The sequence below is a fragment of the Aotus nancymaae genome, unplaced genomic scaffold, assembly GCF_030222135.1.
Source record: "Aotus nancymaae isolate 86718 unplaced genomic scaffold, 86718_ANA_hifiasm-v0.15.2.pri h1tg000029l, whole genome shotgun sequence".
Taxonomy (NCBI): Eukaryota; Metazoa; Chordata; class Mammalia; order Primates; family Aotidae; genus Aotus; species Aotus nancymaae.
In genome coordinates, this window is record NW_026988442.1 from 23765548 (window position 1) to 23789525 (window position 23978).

The following is a 23978-nucleotide window of genomic DNA, read 5'->3' on the forward strand; positions in this document are numbered from 1 at the left end:
AAATGAAGGAATGGAGGAAGATGAGGTAAGGTGGTGAGGGTGGTCCTGTGTTCCTCTTATCCAGTTTGGGTGACTCCTATTCCAGTGCTCCACCAACAAGCCTCTGCTGTAAGATAAACCATTTGCTACAGGATAGAGTGAGAGGAGGACCACTGCTCACTTTCGACAGGATTCAAGAAGGCACCTGTTTGTCCTTCTTTCAAGAGTCCCTCAGGCCCACTAATGAGTTAGCCACTGACAAGCATTTTGAGAGCGTGCTGTGAGCGGGGCCTGTCTAGACTTGGCCTCCTCTTACCCACAGTCTAGCGCCTGGAGAACAAGCCCTTCCAAAGACTGGCTTTCCTTCTCTCTGAGACTGGAAAGAGGGAGAGGAGAACTCTGTCTTTCACCAGGGCCTCTAAAGGGTGGGTTGCTTTCTACTGGCAGGACCAAGAATGATAGGAGGTACCAGACCACTCATTAGGTGACATTGTTCTTTGCAATTTCTGTAAAAGCAGAAAGTACACCTGTAAAAAAAGTTAAAAAATTTTTTTAATTCAATTTCGACCACTCTGATTACATAGTTGAGAAAGTCTCACTTGCTGCTAATATGTCTTTAACATCTCTCTTTTTTGTTTGTTTGTTTGTTTTTTTGAGACAGAGTCTCGCTCTCTCACCCAGGCTGGAGGGCAGTGCCTGATCTCAGCTCACTATAACCTCCCCTTCCCAGGCTCAAGCAATTCTCCTGCCTCAGCCTCCTGAATAGCTGGGATTACAGGCACTGGCCACCATGCCCGGCTAATTTTTGTATTTTTAGTAGAGACGGGGTTTCACCATGTTGGCCAGGCTGGACTCAAACTCTTGACCTCAAGTGATCCGCCCACCTTGGCCTCCCAAAGTGCTGGGATCACAGGTGTGAGCCATCACTCTTGGACTTTAATGCCTCTTTTGCACACTGTTTTTTAACTGAGAACACAGCAGCAAGCAGCCTTGAGTCTGAGTTTGTTTGCTCTATTAGACAGAGTCTGGCTCTCTCGCCAAGGCTGGAGTTCAGTAGTGTGATTGTGGCCCCCTGAAGCCTCGACTTCCTGGGCTCAAGCTAGCCTCCTGTCTCAGTCTCCCGAACAGCACCTAGGACTACAGGAGAGCAGTGCCACACCCAGCTAATTTTTTGACTTTTTTGTAGAGATGGGGTCTCACTATATTTCCCAGGCTGGTCTCAAACTCCTGGCCTCAAGCAATTCTCCTGCCTTGGCCCCCGGAAAGTGCTGGAATTACAGGCATGAGCCACCACATGGCCGAGATTTTAATAAGCAACTGAGGCATGGTTGAATGATGTTTTGCTTCACTGTATTCTTTTTCTTTTTCACTCTTTTTTTTTGGCTAACTTTTTCTCATCTAATACTGGATTTCTATTTATGGTAATGATCTAAAGTCTCTTTGTAAGAATAAAGTTAGATTTAAGAAAGGTAAAATATTTTTTAAATAGGAAGGGGGTCCAGATGGCATGCGGACACGGTGTGGCTCAGGGAGGTACAGCAGTGACTGGCATTTGGGAAATGCTGCCTTCCCCAGCTGTCATACCGCTGTGCCTTTGCGTCGGCTCGCCCTTCTGTCTGCTCTCCCATGCTGACCTCACTGGGCTGCCCTGGACTCCCTCTGGGCTAAGGTCATCTCCCAAAGGATCCACAGTAACAATAGCTGCACATGACTGGGGCGTGGGAAAGCCCAAGCAAGGAAGTGAATCTGGGCTGGATTTTTCTACCCCAAAGACAAGGCAAGGAGAGCTCAGTGGTCCAGGAAATGGAGACCCACAGAGGGGCAGGGACTTGACCCGGGTCATTCAGGAAGTCAGTGGCAGAGGCCTTCCCACCCTAAAACAACGTGGATGGGAAGATAAAATGGGACAACTGCCACAGAGAGCCTTTGATCCAGCCACTACAATTTGGGGGAGTTTATTCTAGAGATATACCGACCCATGGGTGAAATATTGATCTAACATAGCAAATATCTGGAAATCACTCAAACATCCACGTTCAACATCGGGAGCGTGATTCAATAAATTATGGCACAACTATATAATGAAATTCTCCACAAGTATTTAAAAATGGATCAAGTTCTGTATCTGGAAAAACATGAATAGATCTCCGATATATACACGGCAAAGAGAAAAAAGCAAGATTCCAAACAGTATGTATAATATGCTACCTTTTGTGTAAGAAAGAGAAGAACAGCAATCTAAAAATGCATTTGCTCATATTAGGTCGAACCACATGAAATTGCCATCTTATAGGTCAAACCTGGTCAAATATTAGCAATTTCACATTCTCCATCTTAATAGAAAGAAACTCTGGAAGGAAAGGAAGGAAACTACAAACAAGAGTTGCCTCCAGGATATGGAGGTGGCAACAAGATGGGGACAGGGAAAGGAGGTGGACTCTTTCTATTAATACTTTTCTAATGTTGGGTTTTGTATTTGTTGTTGTTGTTTGTTTTTTGAGATGGAGTTTCGTTCTTGTTGCCCAGGCTGGAGCACAATGGCGCTGTCTTGGCTCACCGCAACCTCTGCCTCCCAGGTTCAAGCGATTCTCCTGCCTCAGCCTCCTGAGTAGCTGGGATTACAGGCATGCACTACCACGCCCGGCTAATTTTGTATTTTTTAGTGGAGATGGGGTTTCTCCTTATTGGTCAGGTTGGTCTCAAACTCCCGATCTCAGGTGATCCGCCCGCCTCAGCCTCCCGAAGTGCTGGGATTACAGGTGTGAGCCATCGCACCCAGCAACTGTTGGATTTTGAACCAAATGAATAAGATTTTTTTTTTAATAAAGGAAAACATCAGTAGGGCCTCATGGGGTAGGCTTTCCGCAACATGACACCTGTCTCTATATCCATCCTGGGTGGTCAGGAAAGGATGGTGCACCTCAGTTTAGCCTCTGACAAATCCCTTCTAGAGAACCCGCTCTGGTATTTCCCACCCTCCACGTGGTGGGTCAGAGCTCCAGGAACCTCCACCCCTTGGGCCAGGCTTCTGGCAAAGCTACAGCAAGTCCTGTGGGATGACAGTTTGGACACCAGGCTGCCATGACTTTGTAGGAGCACCCCCTTCCCGGAAAGGGCCACAGAAAGCCAGGGCTGATGGGAACAGCGCTTCAGCAGCAATGCGATAGGTCCCCACAAGGATATGGCTTGGCCAAAGGTAGCTCTGGAAATGGATCCCCACCGCTGCCCCTCCCTCCTCTAACAACACATCCTCTAGCAACCTAAGGAGAGAGGTTCTCGCTGGGTGATCACTGGGATTATGGAAACACGTGGGCAATCCCCAGAGATCTCGCCCTATATAGGCTCTCTGGTTCTTCTTCAGTAACACCAGGAGGAATCACTGAAGCAAGAGTAAGCATAGCTAGAAAAATTTTTTTAAACTGCCACTATTGAATGACTGTGGTATGCAGTATTTGACACGGGTTACATCTCATTTTACCCTCAGTGCTAAGTGCTATATCAATTTCTACCACCTCCCACAGTTGGAGAAACTGAGGCTCAGGGAAGTGACCTGCCCAAGAAACGAGTGTTATCGGACTCCGAAGCCTGGGTTCTTGACCACAAATGATGATTGTGCCTGTGTTTCTCCATATGAAAATGGAGAGAGTGAGAAGCTGTGAAAACAGAGGCGCAGTGAAGGGCCTAGAGATGCGGTGACCATGGACGACTCGGGATGTTAAGGTCACAGTCTTCAAACCTCTGCTAGGACGCTGAGACAGACATTGCTAGCTTCTCACCAAACAGCCATCCTCTCCCTCTTTCCCACTAACAGAAGCCTAATTCGTTCAAGGAAGCAACGCATCTGGCTAAAATTATTCACCTTCCCCTTCTCTACATCTAGAGAAGGGTAAATCCCTGCGGTGGGCTTCACTTCTGCATGGAGAGAAACTGTTGCATTTGGACCTCTGCTGTCGGGAATGCAGACGTGAAGCTGGGCGTGCGGTGGATCTCTCTGAGTGTGAGGACAAAAGTCACCCTCTAAGGACAGTGGATGGGAAAGGCAGATGGAGGCAGGTCCCTAAGGACATCATGGAGCTGCCACTCAGCCTGGCACAGCCTCTCTGATCATATTATGTGAGAAAATAAGCCCAATGTGTGAGGCAGTAAAGCAGCTTATTTTTTAAAATTATTTTTTAGAGAAAGGGTCTTTCTCTGTTGCCCAGGCTGGAGTGCAGGGATGTGATCATAGCTCACCGAAGCCTTGAACTCCTGGGCTCAAGGAATCCTCCTGTGTAGCTGGGACTACAGGGGCATGCTACTACACCCAGCCAATATTTTTATTTTTAAATTTTTTTTGTAGAGACAGTGTCTCACTGTGTTGCCCAGGCTGGTCTTGAATTCCTGGCCTCAAGCAGTCCTCCTGCCTCTGCCTCCCAAAGCGCTGGGATTACAGGCAGGAGCCACCAGATCAAGCCACAGGCAGCTTCTATTACCTGCAGCTGAGCACAATTCTAATCTACACAGTCCTCAAGGATAGCACTGGGACCTGTGGGTAGAAGCTACAGAGAAGTAAAAAGCCCTTCTGGTTTTAGCAAATCCAAAAGGCAAATCTGTCAAAAGCTGGCCTAGACCACCTCGAGACACAGTGAGCTCCTCATGCCTGGGGAGACAGAAGCAGTGACTGAGTGACTGAATGACCACTTGGCAGGATGATGGGACGGGCGTTCTGACACTGGCTGGGGTTGGACCAAATGGCCTTGCATGCTTTCATCATTGCCACTTTGGGAGGTGAGGAAAGGCCCCCAGGATGTGTGCCCAGTTATGTATGGGCAAGCGCGTATGCCCTACCGTGACCTGCAAGGCCCCCGAAGCCACCATCCAATAGAACTTTCAGGGATGAGGAACATGTTCTGTATCTGTGCTGTCCCAGCCATCGAACACTTGAAACATGGATAGTGAGACTGAGGAAGGAAACTTTTCCCTTCTTTAACTTCAGTTAACTTAACTTTAAATAGCCACAGGTTGCTGGTGGCTCCCATACTGTACAACATTGTCATCCATCCCCGCCACCTTCCCACTACTGTCCTCCCCGTCACTCCGCTGCAGCTCCACTGGCCTCCTCACTGTCCGCAGAGCATGCCAAGCGTATGCCCACCTCAAAGCCTTCCCTGGCCCCTCCCTCTCCTGGGTGGCTCTCCCTCACACAGCCCCCTGGCCAACTCTTTCCATTCCATGTCTCTGCTTCAATGTCAACGAGGCCTTCCTCAGTGAGGCCACCCTGACCACATTTTGAAAGGCGAAGCCGCCTTGCCCAACTACAGGTTCTGTCTTTTATGTGCATCTGTAGTCTGTCTCGCCATTGGGAGGGCAAACGCCATGAAGGCGGGATCTTCAGGTTTTCTTCCCCAAGAGCCTAGAACATTACCTGAGCAGGCTCTCAGTAAGTACTTGCTGCCTGTGTTTCAAGGCTGAAATGAGTGAAATGGAGGGTGCCCCTTGCTGTGGGTTCTTCCCATTATAGGGTGTTTAAGGCCTGACATTCATCAGTTAACCAGGCTTCCTGGGCCACACACACCTGCTGGGTGCTATGCCAGGTGCTGGCACCTGGGTCTGGGGTACCAGGGGCACAGAAAACAGGGAACCCAGACTACAAGGGAGCTCAGAGCTCCCCTGAGGGCAAAACAGTCAAGCTGAGTGAAGCCAGATGAAAAGAGCAGGTGTTAGTGAGGGAGCAAAGGGAAAGCATTTTGGTTGGATAACATTGAAAGGAAAGCGAAAAAAAGAAATAAGAAATAAAGGAAACGCATTTTGGGCAAAGGAACAGCATGTGCAAAGGACTATAGGCAGCAAAGAGAACAGCCCTTTGGAGTAGACACGGCTGAAGGCAAACGATGGGGAGAGTGGTATGAGACAAGGCCAGTGGGGAAATGGAGCCAGAAAGGAAGGGACTTGAGGGCTAAAGGAAGGAATCTGGAATTTCTCCTAAAAGCAGCACCCCTGGTGCCTACATCCCAGCTCCTGTGTCTACCCCTAGTTTCCCCCGTAGCTGTGGAGGCCAGTTCCATTTAAGGTCAGACTTACCAGCACTGTCAGGGTTCCACGCAAGCACAGCTATCCACTTCCTGCCCAGAGCCTGCTCTGAGACTGCAGGAGGCCCCTTTACCCTCTGCTGCTTGGGAAACTCCCAGTGAATGTGGCACTGGAGCCTCCGTCCATCCTTCAGGTGGGCAATGCTGCAGGTACTGAGGGCTGAGCTGGATCCAGTCCCCGTGGTCTGCAGTGATGTCTTAATAACACACACCTGCACTGCCTGTCCTTCCCTCACTCAAGCTCCCCACTCACTCCCTCTCAGCTTCTCTCTCCTGGAATCACCTCCCCAATAAACTATCTGCACCTGAATCCTTGTCTCAGGCTCTGCTTTTGCAGGAACCCAAGCCAAGGGCTCCGTGAGAGTTTTGTGCAGCAGCATGGCATATGCAGGCTGGCATTTTTTAAAGCTCATGCTGGCTATTGTGTGAAGAACAGTACAGGGACAGAAGGAGGCATGAAAATCAGTGAGGGGCCCTTGGGGAGGGGCAGTGAGAGGGGCTATTGGCCCGCACTGGGCTGGTGGCAGTGGAGAGAGAGAGACGAATAGGGGGTGCTTGGCTCCCCAAAGAACCAGAGGCTTGAGAGGCAAGGAGGGGTGACACGGAGGCCAGGCTTGGGTCATGCCTGGTTTTGGGAACCAGCCTCACCAAGTTCCATCCCTCAAGCCCCACCTGGCTGTGAAGACCTGTTGCAAAGAGGCTATTTTTAGAGAGCTGGGTGTTTACTTGAAGGATTTAAAGACGGGCTTTATTTTTAACTCCCCACCCAGTGGCAGGGACTCACTGGTGTGGACTTAGGAAGTCAAGTGGAAGTTGGACCAGGCTTTGGAAACCCAGGGAGAGAAGCAGCATTTGAGGGAGGATGAAGCTTAAAAGAGACAGCTGGCCTCGCCACGTTCCACTCACCTCGGGCTCCGGGCAAGAACGATGATAAAACTGCCCACGGTCTCTCCTTACCAAGCACCCACCGAATGCCATAGCCACACAAAGCCCCTACAAACATCGCCTCATATCGTCCTCACCTTAACTGGGGGGTGGGGGCAGGGCTGTTCCTGTCCCCATTCTACAGACGAGGAAAAGGGAAGCTCAGGGAAGACTGAGGACACTTGGTGGGCAAGTGACAGAGTGGGATCTGAGCATCGGTTCCCCAGCGCCCCCAGCCTGCACTCTCAATCGCTCTGGCATTCGACAGCATGGCCGGGCACCGAGGTCTAGGCATGGAGTGTCAGCCTGGCAGCAGCTAAGAGACTTTCTCTTCCCATCATGGTGAAGAAGGTGGAGTCTGGCTCAGAGACTCGGGAGCCTGGCTGTGTCAGTTCTCTTGTGAGTTTGAACTGGTTTTCTCATCTGTGAAAAGGGCTAATATAATAAATAGCACCTTCTTCACAAGGCTAAGATGAAACAGGGCACAGAAAGGGCCTCGGTGTAGAGGCTGGCAGGCAGTGGTGGGAAGGGGGCACTGGGAGATGCCCTGTCCATGCCAAGCACTGCTCCCAGCGCTGCACATTTATCAACAGCCTCTTGACCCTCTCCTAGGCCCCACGGGGAAGGTTCTCTCATGATCCCCACCTTAGAGATGAAGAAATGGAGGTACGGGAAGCTTAGGGGAAAGTCATTTGCCCAAAGCCAGTAAGAGTGCAGGACTAGAGCCCAGACCGCCCGGCCCTGGCCTCAACTCTCACTGACCCGGGGCAGCCCCTCGCACTCTCATTTTTACTGTTCTGTCAACACTCTTGGTCTGGGCCCTTCCAGCACTGACCCAAATCCCTGGGGCTCAACTCAGGAGCCAGGAGCAGGCACTGGTCTCACTGTGGGGAAACCCTTGCATCTGTGGGACAGGGACATTTTTCTCCCAAAGGCACAGGCTGCTGGCCTGTATGTTCTCTGACTCTGCTACTTGGGCCAAAAAAGTAAAGCTGGGCCAGGCACAGTGGCTTATGGCTGTAATCCCAACACTTTGGGAGGTCGAGGCGGGCGGATCACCTGAGGTCAGGAGTTCAAGACCAGGCTGGCCAACATGGTGAAACCCCATCTCTACAAAAAATACAAAAGTTAGCTGGGCGTGGCAGCGTGCCTATAGTCCCAGCTACTGGGGAGGCTGAAGCAGGAGAATCGCTTGAACCTGGGAGGAGGAGGCTGTAGCTAACCAAAATTGCACCACTGAACTCTAGCCTGAGCCACAGAGCGAGACTCTATCCCCACCCACAAAAAAAAAAAAAAAAAAAAAAAAATGAAAAGTAAAGCTGGAAACGTTCTGGAGCTAGGCCCTAAGCACTGCTTATAAGGATGGAGGGATAAAAACATTCCTTTCCACTTCGAAGAGCTCTGTCCTCTTTCATTTGATTTATTAATTGCGACCCAGAAGCCAACTGAGGCTTCACAAGAGCCTCCCTCACCCTGCCTTCCAGCCACACTCCTCTCTGCTCTGACCTGGACTCACTGTACAACCCTAGCTGGGTCTCTGCCCCTTGCTAGGCCTCAGTTTCTCCATCTGTGAAATGAGCACATTGGGCCTCCTCTTCCCTAAGGCACCTTCCAGCTCTGACCAGCTTTTTCTGAGGGCTGAAGGGCACACGCTGGGTCTTTTCTCTAGTTCTCTACACTCTAAGCGTGGAAGACCTGGCTCCCCCAAATGCATGGTCACTGTAGCTCTCTAACATCTCCCTGCTGCCAGGGACCCAGGCAAGCTCCTCTCTCTCTCCCCAGACCACTCAGCCTCGGAGTCACAGCTGCCTCGTGTATGTTGCGAGAATCCGGCTCTGACAACTCAGGAAATTGCATTCACTCCTGCACCTCAGTTTCTGGGCGCAAAGGGATTTTGTCCATCTGGTAATTCACAAAGGAGGGATGTGGTAAAGGGCAGAGTTCGGGGTCGGGGGCCTTTCCAACACTTCGAGCCCATCCTCAGGGAATTCAGTCTCACTTAGTGGAAGCTCCAACCTATCCAGGCATCTCAGGAGGCGAGCCAGAGACACTGAGAAACAGGACAGATGTAGCCTCTGTGGCTATGGGCAGTTGTTTGGAGGAGTGTTGCAGGTGGACACTGGATTCATGGAACACCAGATTTTCTTCAAACAGTTTGGCAAAGATGCAAAAGACGCATTGCACATAGCTCCGGCAGCCAGGGTGTGAGAAGACTACACTCACGCACTGTTGGGGAGTTACAAACTGAGTGCAACCCTTTTGGATGTTAACTTGGGTTCTGATAATAATTAAAATGTACATTTCTCTTGCCCCCAAAATTCTCTTTTTAGGAATTTAATCCATAAAGTTTCATCTGCATGTCTCTTGCAACGATTATTCTTTAAATATTTGTTGAACATATACTGGAGGGTGGGGTGAGACACTGGATGGGGTTGGTTGGATTTTTGCTGAATTCACTCAATTTGTTCCCTGTCAAGAGGGACCAAGTTGACACTTTGACGGTAAATGTCAGGAGAGTCAGTCCCTTGCAAAGACCCGTGTGAATTGCCATTATATTCCCAATGTTTTCCAGTGCTGCTTGAATGTCCCTGATGGGATACATTGCCTGGCTGGGGCATTCCTTTAACCGGTCCTGTGAGCAAGGATATTGGTCCAAGGCTGTTCATTGCAGCCTCATTGGTGATCAAGAAGACATGAAATGGGTTCAGTCTCCATCAAAAGAGATATGGTTAAATGAATCACGGCACCTCCACACTTCGGACCAGTATACGGCTGATAAGAGAGGAAGATAAATCTGTGTGTATTACTTAAAAAGATCTCAAAACATATTACATCAAAAACGCAAGTTACAGGACATCATCTAGGTAGTCCCACTTATGAAAAACAAAAACAAAACCAGAACAGGTAAGTAGAAGAATTCTATAAGCGAATTGTAAACGGTCACTTCAGAGGTGCAACTAGGGTGGAAGAAGAGCAGGGGTTTTATCACTTTTTTATTTTGTATGCGTATGACCTTCCTTGGATTTCATATGTGTAAGATCTTCCTTGGATTTTAACGACAGGTATGTTGTTTAGAGCAATGTGACAAAAGAAAAAAAGAAAGAGAAAGAGAAACTCACTGTATCTGAAGTGGCAGCATAGGGTAGTGGCTCAGAACATAGATTCAGGGCCAGAATCTCAGCTCTATCACTTACTAGCTGTGTGACTTAGGGCACGTGAAAAACAAGAGCCGGGCATGGTGCTCACACCTGTAATCTCAGCACTTTGGGAAGCTGAGGCAGGTGGGTCATTTGAGGTCAGGAGTTCAAGACCAGCCTGGCCAACAGGGTGAAACCCTGTTTCTACTAAAAATACAAAAATTAGCCAGTGGTAGTGGCATGTACCTGTAATCCCAGCTATTCGGGAGGCTGAGACGGGAGAATCACTTGAGCACAGGAGGCAGAGGTTGCAGTGAGCCGAGATCGCGCCACTGTACTCCAGGCTGGGTGACAGAGTGAGACCCTGTTCCCCCGCAAAAAAACAAAAAATCTCTCTATATGCCTAAGTTAGAATTAGATGAGTTAATTTAGCTGAGCACTTAGTGGCCGCCACATATGAAGTCCTCAATGAATGTCATCCAATAGTGTTGGCCATTATTATCCACACTCTCTTGGGATCCCCCTTGGGATCCCCTGAGACAGCTGAGGCTGGAAGGTGTGACTGGAAATGAGTGCTGAGGCTGAGTTAGCCCTGAGGTCACCTGACTCTCGATCTAGTGCTCTTTCTGCTCTACGTGGCTGCCTCTGTTTCCGACGCAATGGCCTTCCCCTGATAGATGAGGAAAGGGCGTGTGGTGAGGAAACAAAGAAAGGAAACAACGGGTTCTTCGTTTCTTTCCCACCTGCTGACAACGTCCTGGATGCAGAAAGGGAGAATGCATTGAGCGAAGTGACCCAAGCTGCCCTTCGGGGCACTGTGTGGCCCCGGGCTCATTACTGGCCGTCGCTGCGTGTTGGAGCTGGACATTTCCCCTCCCTTCTCCCCCACAATCTGAGACGGACATCTCTCAACACCTGCAACACTCTTGATTCAACACTGGGCAGACTGCCACCTCAACACTCCCCTTCCTCCAATTAGAAAATCAACATTCAGCCAGGTGCGGTGGTTCATGCCTGTAATCCCAGCACTTTGGGAGGCCGAGGCGGGTGGATTACGAGGTCAGCAGTTCAAGGCCAGCCTGGCCAAGATGGTGAAACCTTGTCTCTACTAAAAATACAAAAATTAGTTGGGCGTGGTGGTAGGTGCCTGTAATCTCAGCTACTCAGGAGGTTGAGGCAGAGAATTGCTTGAACCTGAGAGGTGGAGGTTGCAGTGAGCTGAGATCGCACCACTGCACTCCAGCCTGGGTGACAGAGTGAGACTCCGTCTCAAAAAAAAAAAAAAAAATCAACATTCTCCTTCCTCCAATTTAAAAAAAAAAAACAGAAGAATACAAAAAGGATAATTTGACTAACTGTGCCCCAGGCTTCTGGAAGCCCAAGCCCCTGGCCAGCCTCCTAATGGTGCCACCAGACCCTGCCTCTCCACCCCAGTGGCTCTGCCACATTTCAGGTCTCCACCATCTCCCCAGATCCCCGCAGCAGCCTCACTGACGCCCAGACTACAGCTTGGCCCTTGCCATACAATCCCTCATTCTCGCAACAAGAGTCATGATCCGGTAGGGTCATACACATTTGGGCAGGCTGCTCCCAGCTCTCATGGCTACCCACTCACGAAGTGGGGGCACGGGCAGCATATAGCACACATACATGATTTGCCCGGCCTGCATAATATTTGTCGTGTGTGTGTGTGTATGTGCATGTGCGTGTATGTAGCCACACATTGGTGGGTTTTCCTGCATGGATGTGAGAGCTTTGGGGTTTAGTGAAAGATGTGCTGGGCCTCTCCCCATTTTCCTGTTGCTCCATCCCACTGCCTGTGACCCCCACCCTATTCTTCACCACCTTCTTCTACCCTCTTCCCCCTAACTCCTGCTCCTAAACGAAGTCCTTCAATTTGTTATGCAAAGTACTTAAGAACTGGAAGATTTCATGCAGGGCATGGTGGTGCATACCTTGTTATCCCAGCAATTTGGGAGGCTGAAGCAGGGAATCACTTGAGGTTGGGAGTTCAAGACCAGCCTGGCCAACATGGCAAAACCCTGTCTCTACTAAAAATACAAAACTTAGCTGGGAGTGGTGGTGCATGCCTGTAATTCCAACTACTGGGGAGGCTGAGACATGAGAAATGCTTGAACCTGAAAAAAAGAATTGAAAGATTTCATACTAACCAGATGTTATGTGCCCTCTGATGTGATACAGTATGAAGTACACAGAACTATTTATTAAGTTTTCATGCCGGAAAAATCTAATCTGAATCCTTTCTAGATAGAATTTACAGGAAGTATAGGAAAGAGAGAAACTAGTTAAACAGCATCATAAGGAATAAGCCTGACAAATCATAAAAAAAAAAATGAGGAGGATGCTCTAGACTAAGAGATTTATGACACAGCTCCCAAGCTGAAAATAAAATTTAAAAACAATTCTATTTAAAGTAGCAGCAAAAAGAATAAAACATCTAGAAACAAATTCAGCAAAATAAGTATAAAACTGAACACCGAAAACTACAAAGCATCACTGAAAAAATTAAAGACTGAGGCCAATGGAAATGCTCCATGTTCATGGATTGGAAGACTTAAAATTGTTAAAAGAACAATATTCCCTAAATTGACCTACAGATTTAAGAAAATCCCTATCAAAATCCCAGTGGCATTTTCTTCCCCCTGCAGAAATTGACAAGTTAATGCTAAAATCCATATGGAAATGCAAGATAATCTTGATAAATAAATGCAAGATAATCTTGATATCCAAGATAATCTTGAAAAAGAAGAACAAAGTTAGAGGACTCACATTTCCCAACTTCAAAACTTACTACAAAGCTACAGTAATCAAGACCAGCCTCTGGCATAAGGATGGAAGAATACAGATCGTTGGAATAGAATTGAGGGTCTAGTCAATAAATAACAAAAAGACAAATACAGGCCAGGGGTGGTGGCTCATGCCTATAATCCCAGCACTTTGGGAGGCCGAGGCAGGGGGATCACCTGAAGCCAGGAGTTCAAGACCAGCCTGGGCAACATAGCAAGACCTCATCTCTACAAATAATGTCTTTTTTTTTGAGACGGAGTGTTGCTCTGTTGCCCAGGCTGGAGTGCAATAGTGCAATCTTGACTCACTGCAACCTCTGCCTCCTGGGTTCAAGTGATTCTCCTGCCTCAGCCTCCCGAGTAGCTGGGACTACAGGCACCTGTCCCCATGCCTGGCTAAGTTTTGTATTTTTAGTAGAGATGTGGTTTCACTGTATTGGCCAGGCTGGTCTCGAACTTCTGACCTTGTGATCCACCCGCCTTGGCCTCCCAAAGTGCTGGGATTACAGGTGTGAGCCACCGTGCCTGGTCAAATATATTTTTTTAATTAGCCAGTTGTAGTGGCATGCACTACAGCTACTTGGGAGGCTGAGGTGGGAGGATACTTGAGCCCAGGTGGTGGAGGCTACAGTGAGCTGACATGGCAACACTGCACCCCAGCCTGGGCTACAAAGCGAGACCCTGTTTCAAAAACAAAACAAAACAAAAAGATGAAGTAAATATGGCAAAACTGCTAACAATTATTAAATCCAGTTAATGGGTACACGCGTGTTCAGTTTACCACTCTCTGTTTATATATATGCTTCACGTCTTCCCATAATGAAAAGTCAAAAACTGGAAGATTTTATAACAAAATGCCAGTCTCTAGTTTGTCTTGAAAAATCAAGAGCTGTGCTAACATTGAATCCATGTTCCTCCGGGGCAGCCGTTAGCTAGGAAGGTGCAGCCCCACCCAAGGGGGCTTGCAGAGACCTGGGAGACCTGGTTCCCATGGCCCCACCACCCTCCAGCGAGTAGGACACAAGCCTGTGGCCTGCCTGGCCCCTGGAAACTTTTAGCTTGTAACATCAGACTTCCACTCCACCGGGCATTCCAAACCAGTCCTAACCTGGCCCCAGGCTGCCTGCTCGGCCTCATCTCTAATCTTTCCCCACCCACTTCAGCATTCTGGATGACTCATTGCTCCCAAAATACACTGTATGCATTCCTACCTCCATGCCTTTGCACATGCTGGTTCTACCTGGAATGACCTTGCTCTTCCTCTTTTCCACCTGGCAGACTCCCAACCAGAGGTGGCCCTGCAGGGAGCTTTCCCAGACCTCCTCTGGAATTGTTAATTGCTCTTTCCATTGGACCCCACCAATTTCAGCTCCTTCCTCCCTGTCCTCCGCCACTGACTGTCTGATCCCTGCATGGCTTCATCCCCAACCTGGGAGTCCCCAGAGGACATTGCCCACACTGGTTCACTATTGGGTGCTCGGCACCCTGGCACAAGCCTGGCACAGAGTAAGTGCTTATTAAAGTTTGTGAAAGAAAACCAACCGAAGGTCAGATTGTGGCTAAGAGCATTCTAGAACCAGGTCACCTGGCTTCAACTTCCAGCTCTGCCATGACTCAGTTGTGCCACCTGTTTGAGATACTTAACCTGTCTGTGCCTCAGTTTTTTCATCTGTAAAATAAAAATAACAGTACCTCCCACACAGGGTTGTTTTGAGGATTAAATAATATACTCCCACCGGGCACAGTAGCTCACACCTATAATCCCAGCTCTTAAGAAGGCCAAGGCGGGAGGATAGCTTGAGCTCAGGAGTTTGAGACCTGCCTGGGCAATATAGCAAGACCCTGTTCTCCACAAAAAGGAAAAAAAAAGTTAACATATGTAAGGCACTTAAAATCATGCCTGCCCCAGAAATAAGGACTAGATGAATGTGTATTAAATAAAAATTAAATAAGCAGGCTCAAAGATGGGCAATTATTATCAAGAGCCTCCCTGAGACCTAGTCCAGTGTCAGACCCTCTTCCCTCCAGCGGCCTGTGTCCCCCATGACACTGGAAATGAGTGTTGGCAGTGCAGAGTCACAGCTTGAAGTGACACCAAATCCATTCTTCTCATTAGTCAAGGAAAAGGCCTCTGTAGGTGCCTACAGCTCTTTGATACTGGTTAATCTCTCATCAACGTCTCTTTTAAACAAAAAGAAACTTTAGGCTCAGTGCCTTTGAGCATCAGTAGTATGACCTGGAACTTGAATAGCATTGTTCTGTTTTCAGAACTTCCTGTGATACTGATTTCTCATTTTCAACTGTGATTAGAAAGTCTTCCTTTTCAACAAATGTACTTACATATTTTTAAGTAAGTTGATTCAAAGACGAAGATTAAAACAGTAAGTAGAGATGGTGTGTGAATGTAACAAAACCTGGGATTGGGGCCTGCAGAAGATGAACATTTGGGAAGCAGTTGTGTAGGGACTGGGAGAGAAGACAGGGCCTTCCCTCAAGGCAATTTCCTTCTTGGGTCAGTGCAGAATGACACAGGATGGATAGTAACAGCTTACACCTCCTTGCATGCTTTCCAAGCACTGGCCCTTTCCACGAGCTATTTCTTTTACTCTCTGCAGCACTACTTTCAGGGAGGAAGTAATATAATTCCCATCTGATTAAAGAGGAAACTGAGCCCAGAGAGGTGAGATAACTTGCCTAAGGTCATACAGTTTACAAGAGGCTGAAGCTCAGATTCAAACCTAGGTTCATCCAATGCCACCGCCCATGGACCACATGGATGGGTTCCTGCTCACCAGAGAAATTCAGCTCCCAGCAACTGAAGAAGCCAACTCTAATCTGTGCTCAACCTGGGAATTTCCAGAGCCAGCATGGTGGGGAGATGGAGGTGGGGGGTTGAGGGGGATAGAAGACAGACAGATGCCACCCTGGTACAAAACCTGAGATGCTCCAAACCTCACACCCTAGGGCAACTGAGAACAGGCCATCCCCTGCCTCTGCCACGGGGACACAACAGAAAGAAGACTCGACAAGAGCAATGGCAGCTGATGCTTACAGGCTACTTCCTGCTTGTAAACCCTGAGCTGTGTGTATATACCCTTCGTATACAGGCTCCGCTTTAACCTTGTGAAAACTTTTCAAGGTGGGTCTTTTAGAAATTAGAAATCTGAGGTCTGGAGGGAAGACAAGATATAGCAAGCAAGCGGCTGAGTCTAAGCCTTACTCTTAACGCTCACTGTGCTCCTTCCAGAAAACAGGCATTTATCAGGGTGTTGGCATGACAACCTGAAAACTTCAGGCACCTCCCCAAACATACCAGCTTCCCTCCACAATCCAGCATCTATGACCTTAAAAGGCATCACAAAAGAGTTCTTAGCTACAAAATCAGAAGACATAAATCTAGTTCCCTCCTGATCGTTTTGTGGCTGTGAGTGTATCTAGATCCTTTTCTGCACCTCAGTTTCCCCAACTGCACAGTGACAAGGTTAGGATTATTCTGAGGGCCCTGAATGGGTCTACAGTGACACTATCCAAGGAAAATATAAAGTGCATCACATATGCAATTTTAAATGTTCTAGTAGCCACATTCAAAAAAGTAAAAAGAAACAGTGCAATTAATTTTAATAATGTATTTTGTCAAACCCAATATATCTAAAATATCACCATTTCAATATGTAATCAATATTTTAAAAATTATTAATAGGTTACTTTACATTATTTCCATACTAAGTCTTTGAAATCCAGGATATGTTTCACATTTACAGCCCATCTCCATTTGAACCAGCTACATTCCTAGTGCCATGTATGACGAGTGGCTACTATACTGGACAGCCCAGGTCAAGAATCTTTTTCAATCCATAGCTCATTTTACAGGGAAGAGCTGTCTCATCTTTCTCCCTTCTCTTAGGAAAGATATCCTGATCATAGCCTCTGGGCTGACAAGTTCCACATAAGCCCGGAGGGAGGAGCTGGAAGCCACGATGGAGAGAAAGCCAGGCCCTGTCTGGGTGTGAGGAGGCTGCGGCTGCTGGGGATGCTTTCTGTCTCTCTGCTGCCAGATTACTCACGAAGCCCCAGGGATGGGGAGAGTCCCTGAGGAAGATGACCACAATCCTGCTTTTCCTCCTGACCCCAAAATTCCCTTAATTGGAAATTCAGCCTGAGCTTGAAACCCATCCAGGCAGCCACCCCCACCCATGGCAACAGCTCCGTGGGCAGGCAGGACTCCTGCCTCAGACACACGAGGAATGCAAATCCCCCGGGGCTCTCACAGCACCACTGCATGCAAGAGGCTGGGTCCCAGCTGCTCAGTCCCCAGGCTCACTTCCCGGCTGTGGGCCTGGCAGTCTTCTCGGTGGGAGCTCGACACCTCCACGTGCAAGGGCACAGGCATTGGCAGGAAAGACCAGGAGGGCAAGGAAAATAAGGGGGCACCCCTCCTCCTCCCAAAACTTCCACTTCCTCACCTTTAAAATCAAATGTTAGATTGTAGCAATGATTGTCTTCACTGCTGACTGCCCTGTGCCAAGCATTTCACAGGCATCAGTTCACCCACTTCTCTGAGGAAAGAGGATGTGAAGAGCTTGAGCAAGGTCACACAGCTCTGCAGGAGAAGAGCTGCATTTCTAATTCATGGTCTTTCGAATCAAGAACCTAAGCTCTTTCCCGCTGTGCTCTGCCTAAGTGGCCCAGGGTGGTGGCCCGGGACAGTCTGGGCTTATACTTGTCATAACTAGATACATTTAATTATTAAAAATGTTCCCTTTGGAAGAAGGAGCAAATCTTCCATATAGAAAAATTTCAAATAATATAGGTAGATATTTCCCCTTCCAAAATCTGGTGCAGCTGAATTTCAGACCCTTGTCTCTCTTGAGTGTGGGCTGCACTGAATGTCTGAGTTCCAAAGGGTAGAGTGGGAAAAGAGGAGATAGGAGCTGGACATCAGAGAAACCTGGGAGATCTACCTTAGCCAAGAGATCAAAGTTAACATCCTCAGTAATCAGTCATGTTCATATCATGTGTCCCCATTACAATGTGATGAAAAGGGCACTTTACTTCTGTGGCCTTCTTCCCCTAAATCTATAACCTCAGTCTAATTATAAGAAACATATCAGACAAACCTAAATTGAGGGACGCTCTACAAACTCTCTCACCAGTACTCCTCAAAACTGTTGGGTTTGGCATGTGGCTCACATCTGTAATATGAGCACTTTGGGAGGCCAAAGCAGGAGGATCACTTGAGGCCAGGAGCTTGAGAACAGCCTGGCCAACATGGTAAAACCCTGTCTCTGCTAAAAATACAAAAATTAGCCAGGTGTGGTGGCATACACCCATGGTTCCAGCTACTTTGGTGACTGAGGCACAAGAATCACCTGAACCCAGGAGGCAGAGGTTGCAGTGAGTCAAGATGGCACCACTGCACTCCAGCCTGGGCAACACAGTGAGACCCTGCCTCAAAAAAAAAAAAAAAAAAAAGCCTGTCAAGGACACACAAAAAAAGGAAAGAATGAGAAACTGTCACAGACCATAGGGGACCAAGGAGACCTGACAACTAAATGCAATGTGCGATCCTGCATGAAATCCTGAAACAGGAAGAAGACATTAACGGGAAATTTAGTGAAATGCAAATAAAGTCTGGGGTTCAGTGAAGAGTTATGTGCCATGTTGGTGCTGACAAATGTACTATGATAATGTAAGAAGTTAACATTAGGGGAAAATGGATAGAGTGTATGGAAACTGTCTGTAGTCTCCTTGCAACTTTTCTGTAAATCTAAAATTACTTCCACTTAAAAGTTTTATTTTTAAAAAGTGCTCCCTTTTACTCATAGAGGTGTTCAGGTTTAGACAGTAAATTATATGACCACCTGGTCATAATCCTGGTCCTTTAACAGAATATCTAGGACTGGGTCATTTGTAGGTGAAGTCTAAGGTCAAGGCACCAGTGGGTTCAGGGTCTGGGGAGGCCATTATCTTCCTCCAAGATGGCATCCTGCATGCTGCATTCTCTGGAGGGGAAGAAGGCTGGATCCTCACACAGCAGAAGGCAGGAGTGCCAAGAGGCAAAAAGGAGTCAAACTCACTCTTTTATAAGGGATTTAATCCCACCCATGAGGATTAATCACCCCTCAAGCATTAGTCTCAGGACTAATCATCTCTCAAAGGTCCCGTGTCTTAATATTACAATGACAATTTCAACATGAGTTTTGCAGGGGATAAACATTCAAACCATAGTTGCTTCTAACCAAGAAGTCTTAAGAAAATCTCCCATACCTTCTGTCCCCCTTAATGATGCCACTGTTCACACATTTAGAGCAATTTAAAGTTTACAAAGTTGAGCATTAGCAAGATGTGTTAGTTAAAGTTTTAGAATCAGAAAGCTAGAAGTTGATGCCTGGGTTCTCCCACTTGCTTGTCAGGTACTCTTGGGCATATTTCATACCCTCTCTGGGCCTCAGTTTCTATGTCCATAAAATGAATTCATTGTACAATGACAATGACACCATGTCTGGTGTCCGGCACTGTAGTGGTGACTGTGATGAGACACCCGGATTCCCCTTCAGGACTGAAGGACTTATTTCTCCCACTTCCAGGTACTCAGACAGTTGCCAGCTGCCAGCCCTCTCCAGGGATTGCCCTTGGCTGAAGAGAGCTGTCCAGCCCCAGTCCAGCCTCCTTCTGGAGGGTAGCCTGCATACAAATGTGGAGGGTATAAAGATCCAGCTCCCTCATCCCAACTTGGGATGACTTTGAAGGCTATCTCCACTGCAGAGCACCCCTTACGGTTGGTCGAGGCTTTGTTGAGACTGCACTGCAACCCAGTGTCTCCCACTGCCTGATCTGGCCTTCTTCCCTTCCCTACAAGTGTTGATCCAGAGAGTGCTCCTTATGCATTTCCTGCATGTTAATCTTCATCTCAAAGTCCACTTCCCAGGCGAACTTACCTCGCAACAGGATCGTGAGCCACCTGACCTGCACTGTCTTTCCTAACCCTTAGACCAACTTGTCTTTATAGATGAGACCATTAAGATTAGAGAAGAAGAAAACAGATCTGGCCAAGGACATACAACTAAGAAATGGCAGTGCCACAGATGAGAAACTGACACTCAGGCCAACTGATCTGCCCAGATCAATGAGCTAAAAAATGGCAGGGCCAGGATTTGGCCCTAGGCCTGCTTAACTCTGAAGACCATGTGCCCTTCTCCCACCCAGGCCATTTACCGCTTCCCAGGAGAATTGCTACAGCCCAGGACAGGCGAGTGCCTTTTACCACCCTCCTGAGCAGACCACACCGCTGCTGTCCTTGCAGCTCACTCCAGATTTGCAAAATGAGAATAAGAACAGTATCTACCTCTTCAGGTAGTTACTGTAGGTAATTAATGTAGGTAAAGACCTCAGAACTGGCACACAGGGAATCTTATTTAAGTGGTGGGTTAAAAACAAATCATGTAAGTCATGTAAAGCTGCATCTGTGATGCGTTCTAAGGACAGAACAGCAGCTGGCAGTGAACCTCATCAGCTCTCTAAGGGAATCAGGGTTGACCTGAGCTCTGAAGGAGTAGAAGTCACGTGGGCAGCAAAGGAACCAGTACGAACTAAAGCTCTGTGGCAGGAGGAACTAAAGAAGGAAGAAGCAGCACAGAGGGAAGAAAAATCCAGACTCAGGGAAAGAATGAGAAAAAATAAGTCTGGTAAGAGGGTGGGAACCAGATTATAAAAGGCCACTCACTAACTGGGTGATTTTGGACAAGTCACCTTATCTATCTGAGCTTCACTTATCTCATCTGCAAAACAGAAATAAACATAGTACCTACCATAAGGATTAATCACCTCTCAAACATTAAAGGGACTGAGTGAGTCAATATCTGTGAACCACTTAGAATTGACTGGTACCTAGTAGGTGCCACAAATGTTTAGAGACAACATTAGAACTTTATGTGAAGTACAAACAGAAGACTTAAAGGGGTTTGAATGTGGATGATCGGGTTGGTGTTTAGTGGATGGGAACGTGGATGGATGCATGGGTGGATGGATAGGTGGGGGTGGCTGAATGAATGGAAGTGTAGACAGATTGCTGGATGGAAGTGTGGTTGAGTAAGAGAGGTGGCTGGCTGGCTGGTTGGATTACCCGGTGGGGGGCTGGATTACCCGATGGGTGGGAGTGCATGCTGTTTTAATGGACTGAAGCATTACTGGGTGAATCAATGGCAGTACTTGAGTGAATGGATGTGTGGCTGGATGTTAACATGGATGGCCAGGTGGCTGGAAGCAGCTGAGTGAATACAGGTGATTGGTGGATGAAGGGACAGGTGAGTGGTTGAAAGGGTGTTTGTATGTTTAGATGGGCATCTCGGTAGTTGGATGGGTGGTTGAGTCAATGGATGGATGAGTGATTAGCTGGCTGGGTAGGTAAAAGGATAAAAAATTGAGCAGGTTTGATGGAAGAGATGAGTCAATCTTTGAGTGAATGGGTGGTTGTTCAGTGTGATGTGGGACCAGGGGTGGCTGGGGGGGCAGAGGGGTTGTTCAGTGAATGTTAGAGAAGTTAGTGAATGAAGGAATTGGGTGGATTTGGGTGGGCGTCTTGGTGGTTGACTGCCAGGATGTGTGAATAGATGTTTGACTAGATGGCTGGGTGGGTAAACAGGAAGTGGAATGGGTTGGGGGATGGGTGGATGACTGGAGAGATGGTTGTTCAGGAGCATATTAGAGAGGTTGGGTGAGTGGAAGGGTTAAGTCAATGGAGGGCTGGGTGTAGTTGAGTGATGGATGATGGATGAGTGAACAGAAGGCACCAGCTCCTGAAGCGCCTCCAGTCACCCCTCTGAAGGTGATGAGGGTAAAAGCAGCAGAATCAGGCTTGGAAACAGGGCCTTCTACGTTACCCTGCCCCAGGCCCCTCTTCCCCAACCAAAGGCAACCCCTTCCACCCCCACCACCGCTGTCCTACCTGGAGGCGGCGATCTCGGCCTTCTGGCGCGCGATGGCAGCAGCGCGCTGGGCACCCTCCACACTGTGCTCCACCTTCTGGCGGACCTTGTTGCTCTTGAGCTGCAGCACGCGGCGCTTGGTGCCCTTGACCAGCACGTTGTGGCGGTACTTGCCCTCCTCGCGGTGGCCGTCGGGCAGCGTGGTGCACCCGTAGCCGTGGCGCAGGTTGTCCAGCCACTCGCCCTCGTAGCGGAGGCCGCTGGAGCGCTCGCTCACGCCGAAGCCCGAGCGTTTGTCGTTCTTCCATTCGCCCATGTAGGTCTCGGTGGTGGTAGCGTCGATGTCGGCCTCGAAGGGCGCGGCCTCGTCGGCACCCTCTACGGCCTCGCCCAGGCTGGCGGTGGAGGCGGCGTCGCTGGCGCCCGAGCTGAGGTCGCTCTTGAGGAAGCTGACGCGGCTGCGCTGGCTGCCCAGGGACGTGCGCGACTCTGCGCGCCTCAACTTGCCCAGGAGCGCGCCCCGCTGGAAGAGGCCGCCGCCCTTGGGCGCCCGCGCGGCCGCCTCGGCGTTGGCCAGGAGGCTGAGCGCGAAGCCGCCGCGTGGGATGGCGGGCGAGGGCAGCGCGGGGCCGTCGGAGGCCGGCGAGGCGGGCGAGTCCGGCGCCACCGTGCCGTTGCTGTGCTCGCTGCGCAGGGACGACAGCGACGTGCGCAGCGGCGAGCGCACCACCACGGCCATCCCGTAGGGCACGCTCTGGCGCACGCCGTAGCCGTGGCGCATGCCGTTGGTGAACTGGCCTTGGTACGTCCCTGCGGGCGAGGAGAGGGCGCGTCAGTGGGCGGCACGACGGGCCCCCGCGTGTGCACGGTGGCCTGGGAGGGCGAAGGCAGGAGTGGGCAAGGCGGGGTGGGAGAGTGTGAGCCTACTAGAGTGTACAGTAACACGACTGGGTGAGCCAGGAGGAGCTTGCACGATGGGAAAATTTACGTTGGTGGGAACATGGTAAGGTCACAAGTCACGTACGGATAAGCCAGCGAGTTCACGTTAATGTGAATATTGGAGAGCACGGAGCTGTGTGTGTATGTGTGCAAGATCGTGTGTACAAGACACTGAGGGCACGCATATTGATGTCTTTTGACAATATAAGATCATGAGGCCAGGGAGGTGGCTCATGCCTGTAGTCCCAGCACTTTGGGAGGCCGAGGTGGGCAGATCACTTAAGCTCAGGAGTTCAAGACCAACCTGGGCAACATGGGGAAACCTCTTCTCTACAAAAAATCAACCAGGCATGGTGGCATGCACCTGTGGTCCCAGCTACTAGAGAGGCTGAGGTGGGAGGATCACCTGAGCCTGGGAGGTCGAGGCTGCAGTGAGCCATGATTGTGCCATTGCACTCCAGTCTGGGCTACAGACTGAGACCCTGTCTCTCTCTCTCTCTCTCTCTCTCTCTCTCTGTCTCTCACACACACATACACACACACACACACATCATGAGCGTGCAGTGTGTGCACAGTGGGTGAGTGCCTGAGTTCTCATGGAGGTGACATTTTGGATGTGTATGAGGTTCTCAGTGTGCAAGGCTATCGGAGTGCCAAAGAACAAAGTAATATGTAGCACTCCACGCTGAGTGTGTGGTGGGCATCAATGAAACTGAGACACTGAGATCAGGTGAGACCATATGGAGGAAGGCTAGTGGTGTGTACAAGGTGTAGGCAACCTAGGTCCTGCCTGTACACAAGTCCATGAGCTTCTGGGACTAAGATGCTTTGTTAGTAGCCATGCAAGTTGTATGTGCATGGAGAGGCAGCAGAGAGTAGTGGTTCAGAGCACAGACTGCAGAGCCAGGGCCCCTGGCTCCAGATCCTGCGTCTGCCTTTACTAGTTGTGTGACCTTGGGCAACTGACTTAATCTCCCTGTGCCTTAGCTTCCTCATCTGTCAGAGATAATAACTGCCTCTTACCTCCTAGGGTTTTTTGTTTGTTTGTTTGTTTGTTTGAGTTTTAAATGAGTTAATGTCTCTGAAAAACTCTGAAAGCAAAGATATGTGTGTGAGACTGTGACTCTACAAAGCTGTGCTCATGTGTGAGTCACCTGAGTTGTATGACAAGCTGATACATAGCTGCCAAAATAATTTCAT

The 23978-nt window shown here is 48.9% G+C and overlaps 1 protein-coding gene across 1 annotated transcript in view; it reads right to left on the minus strand.

Moving 5' to 3' along the window:
- Nucleotides 1-23978, minus strand: part of JPH2 (junctophilin 2) — a 75647-nt gene that overhangs the window by 25785 nt on the left and 25884 nt on the right. The window contains exon 2 of the mRNA XM_012467222.2: nt 21860-22649. Coding sequence (XP_012322645.2) covers nt 21860-22649 — 790 coding nt within the window. The remainder of the gene's footprint in view (nt 1-21859; nt 22650-23978) is intronic.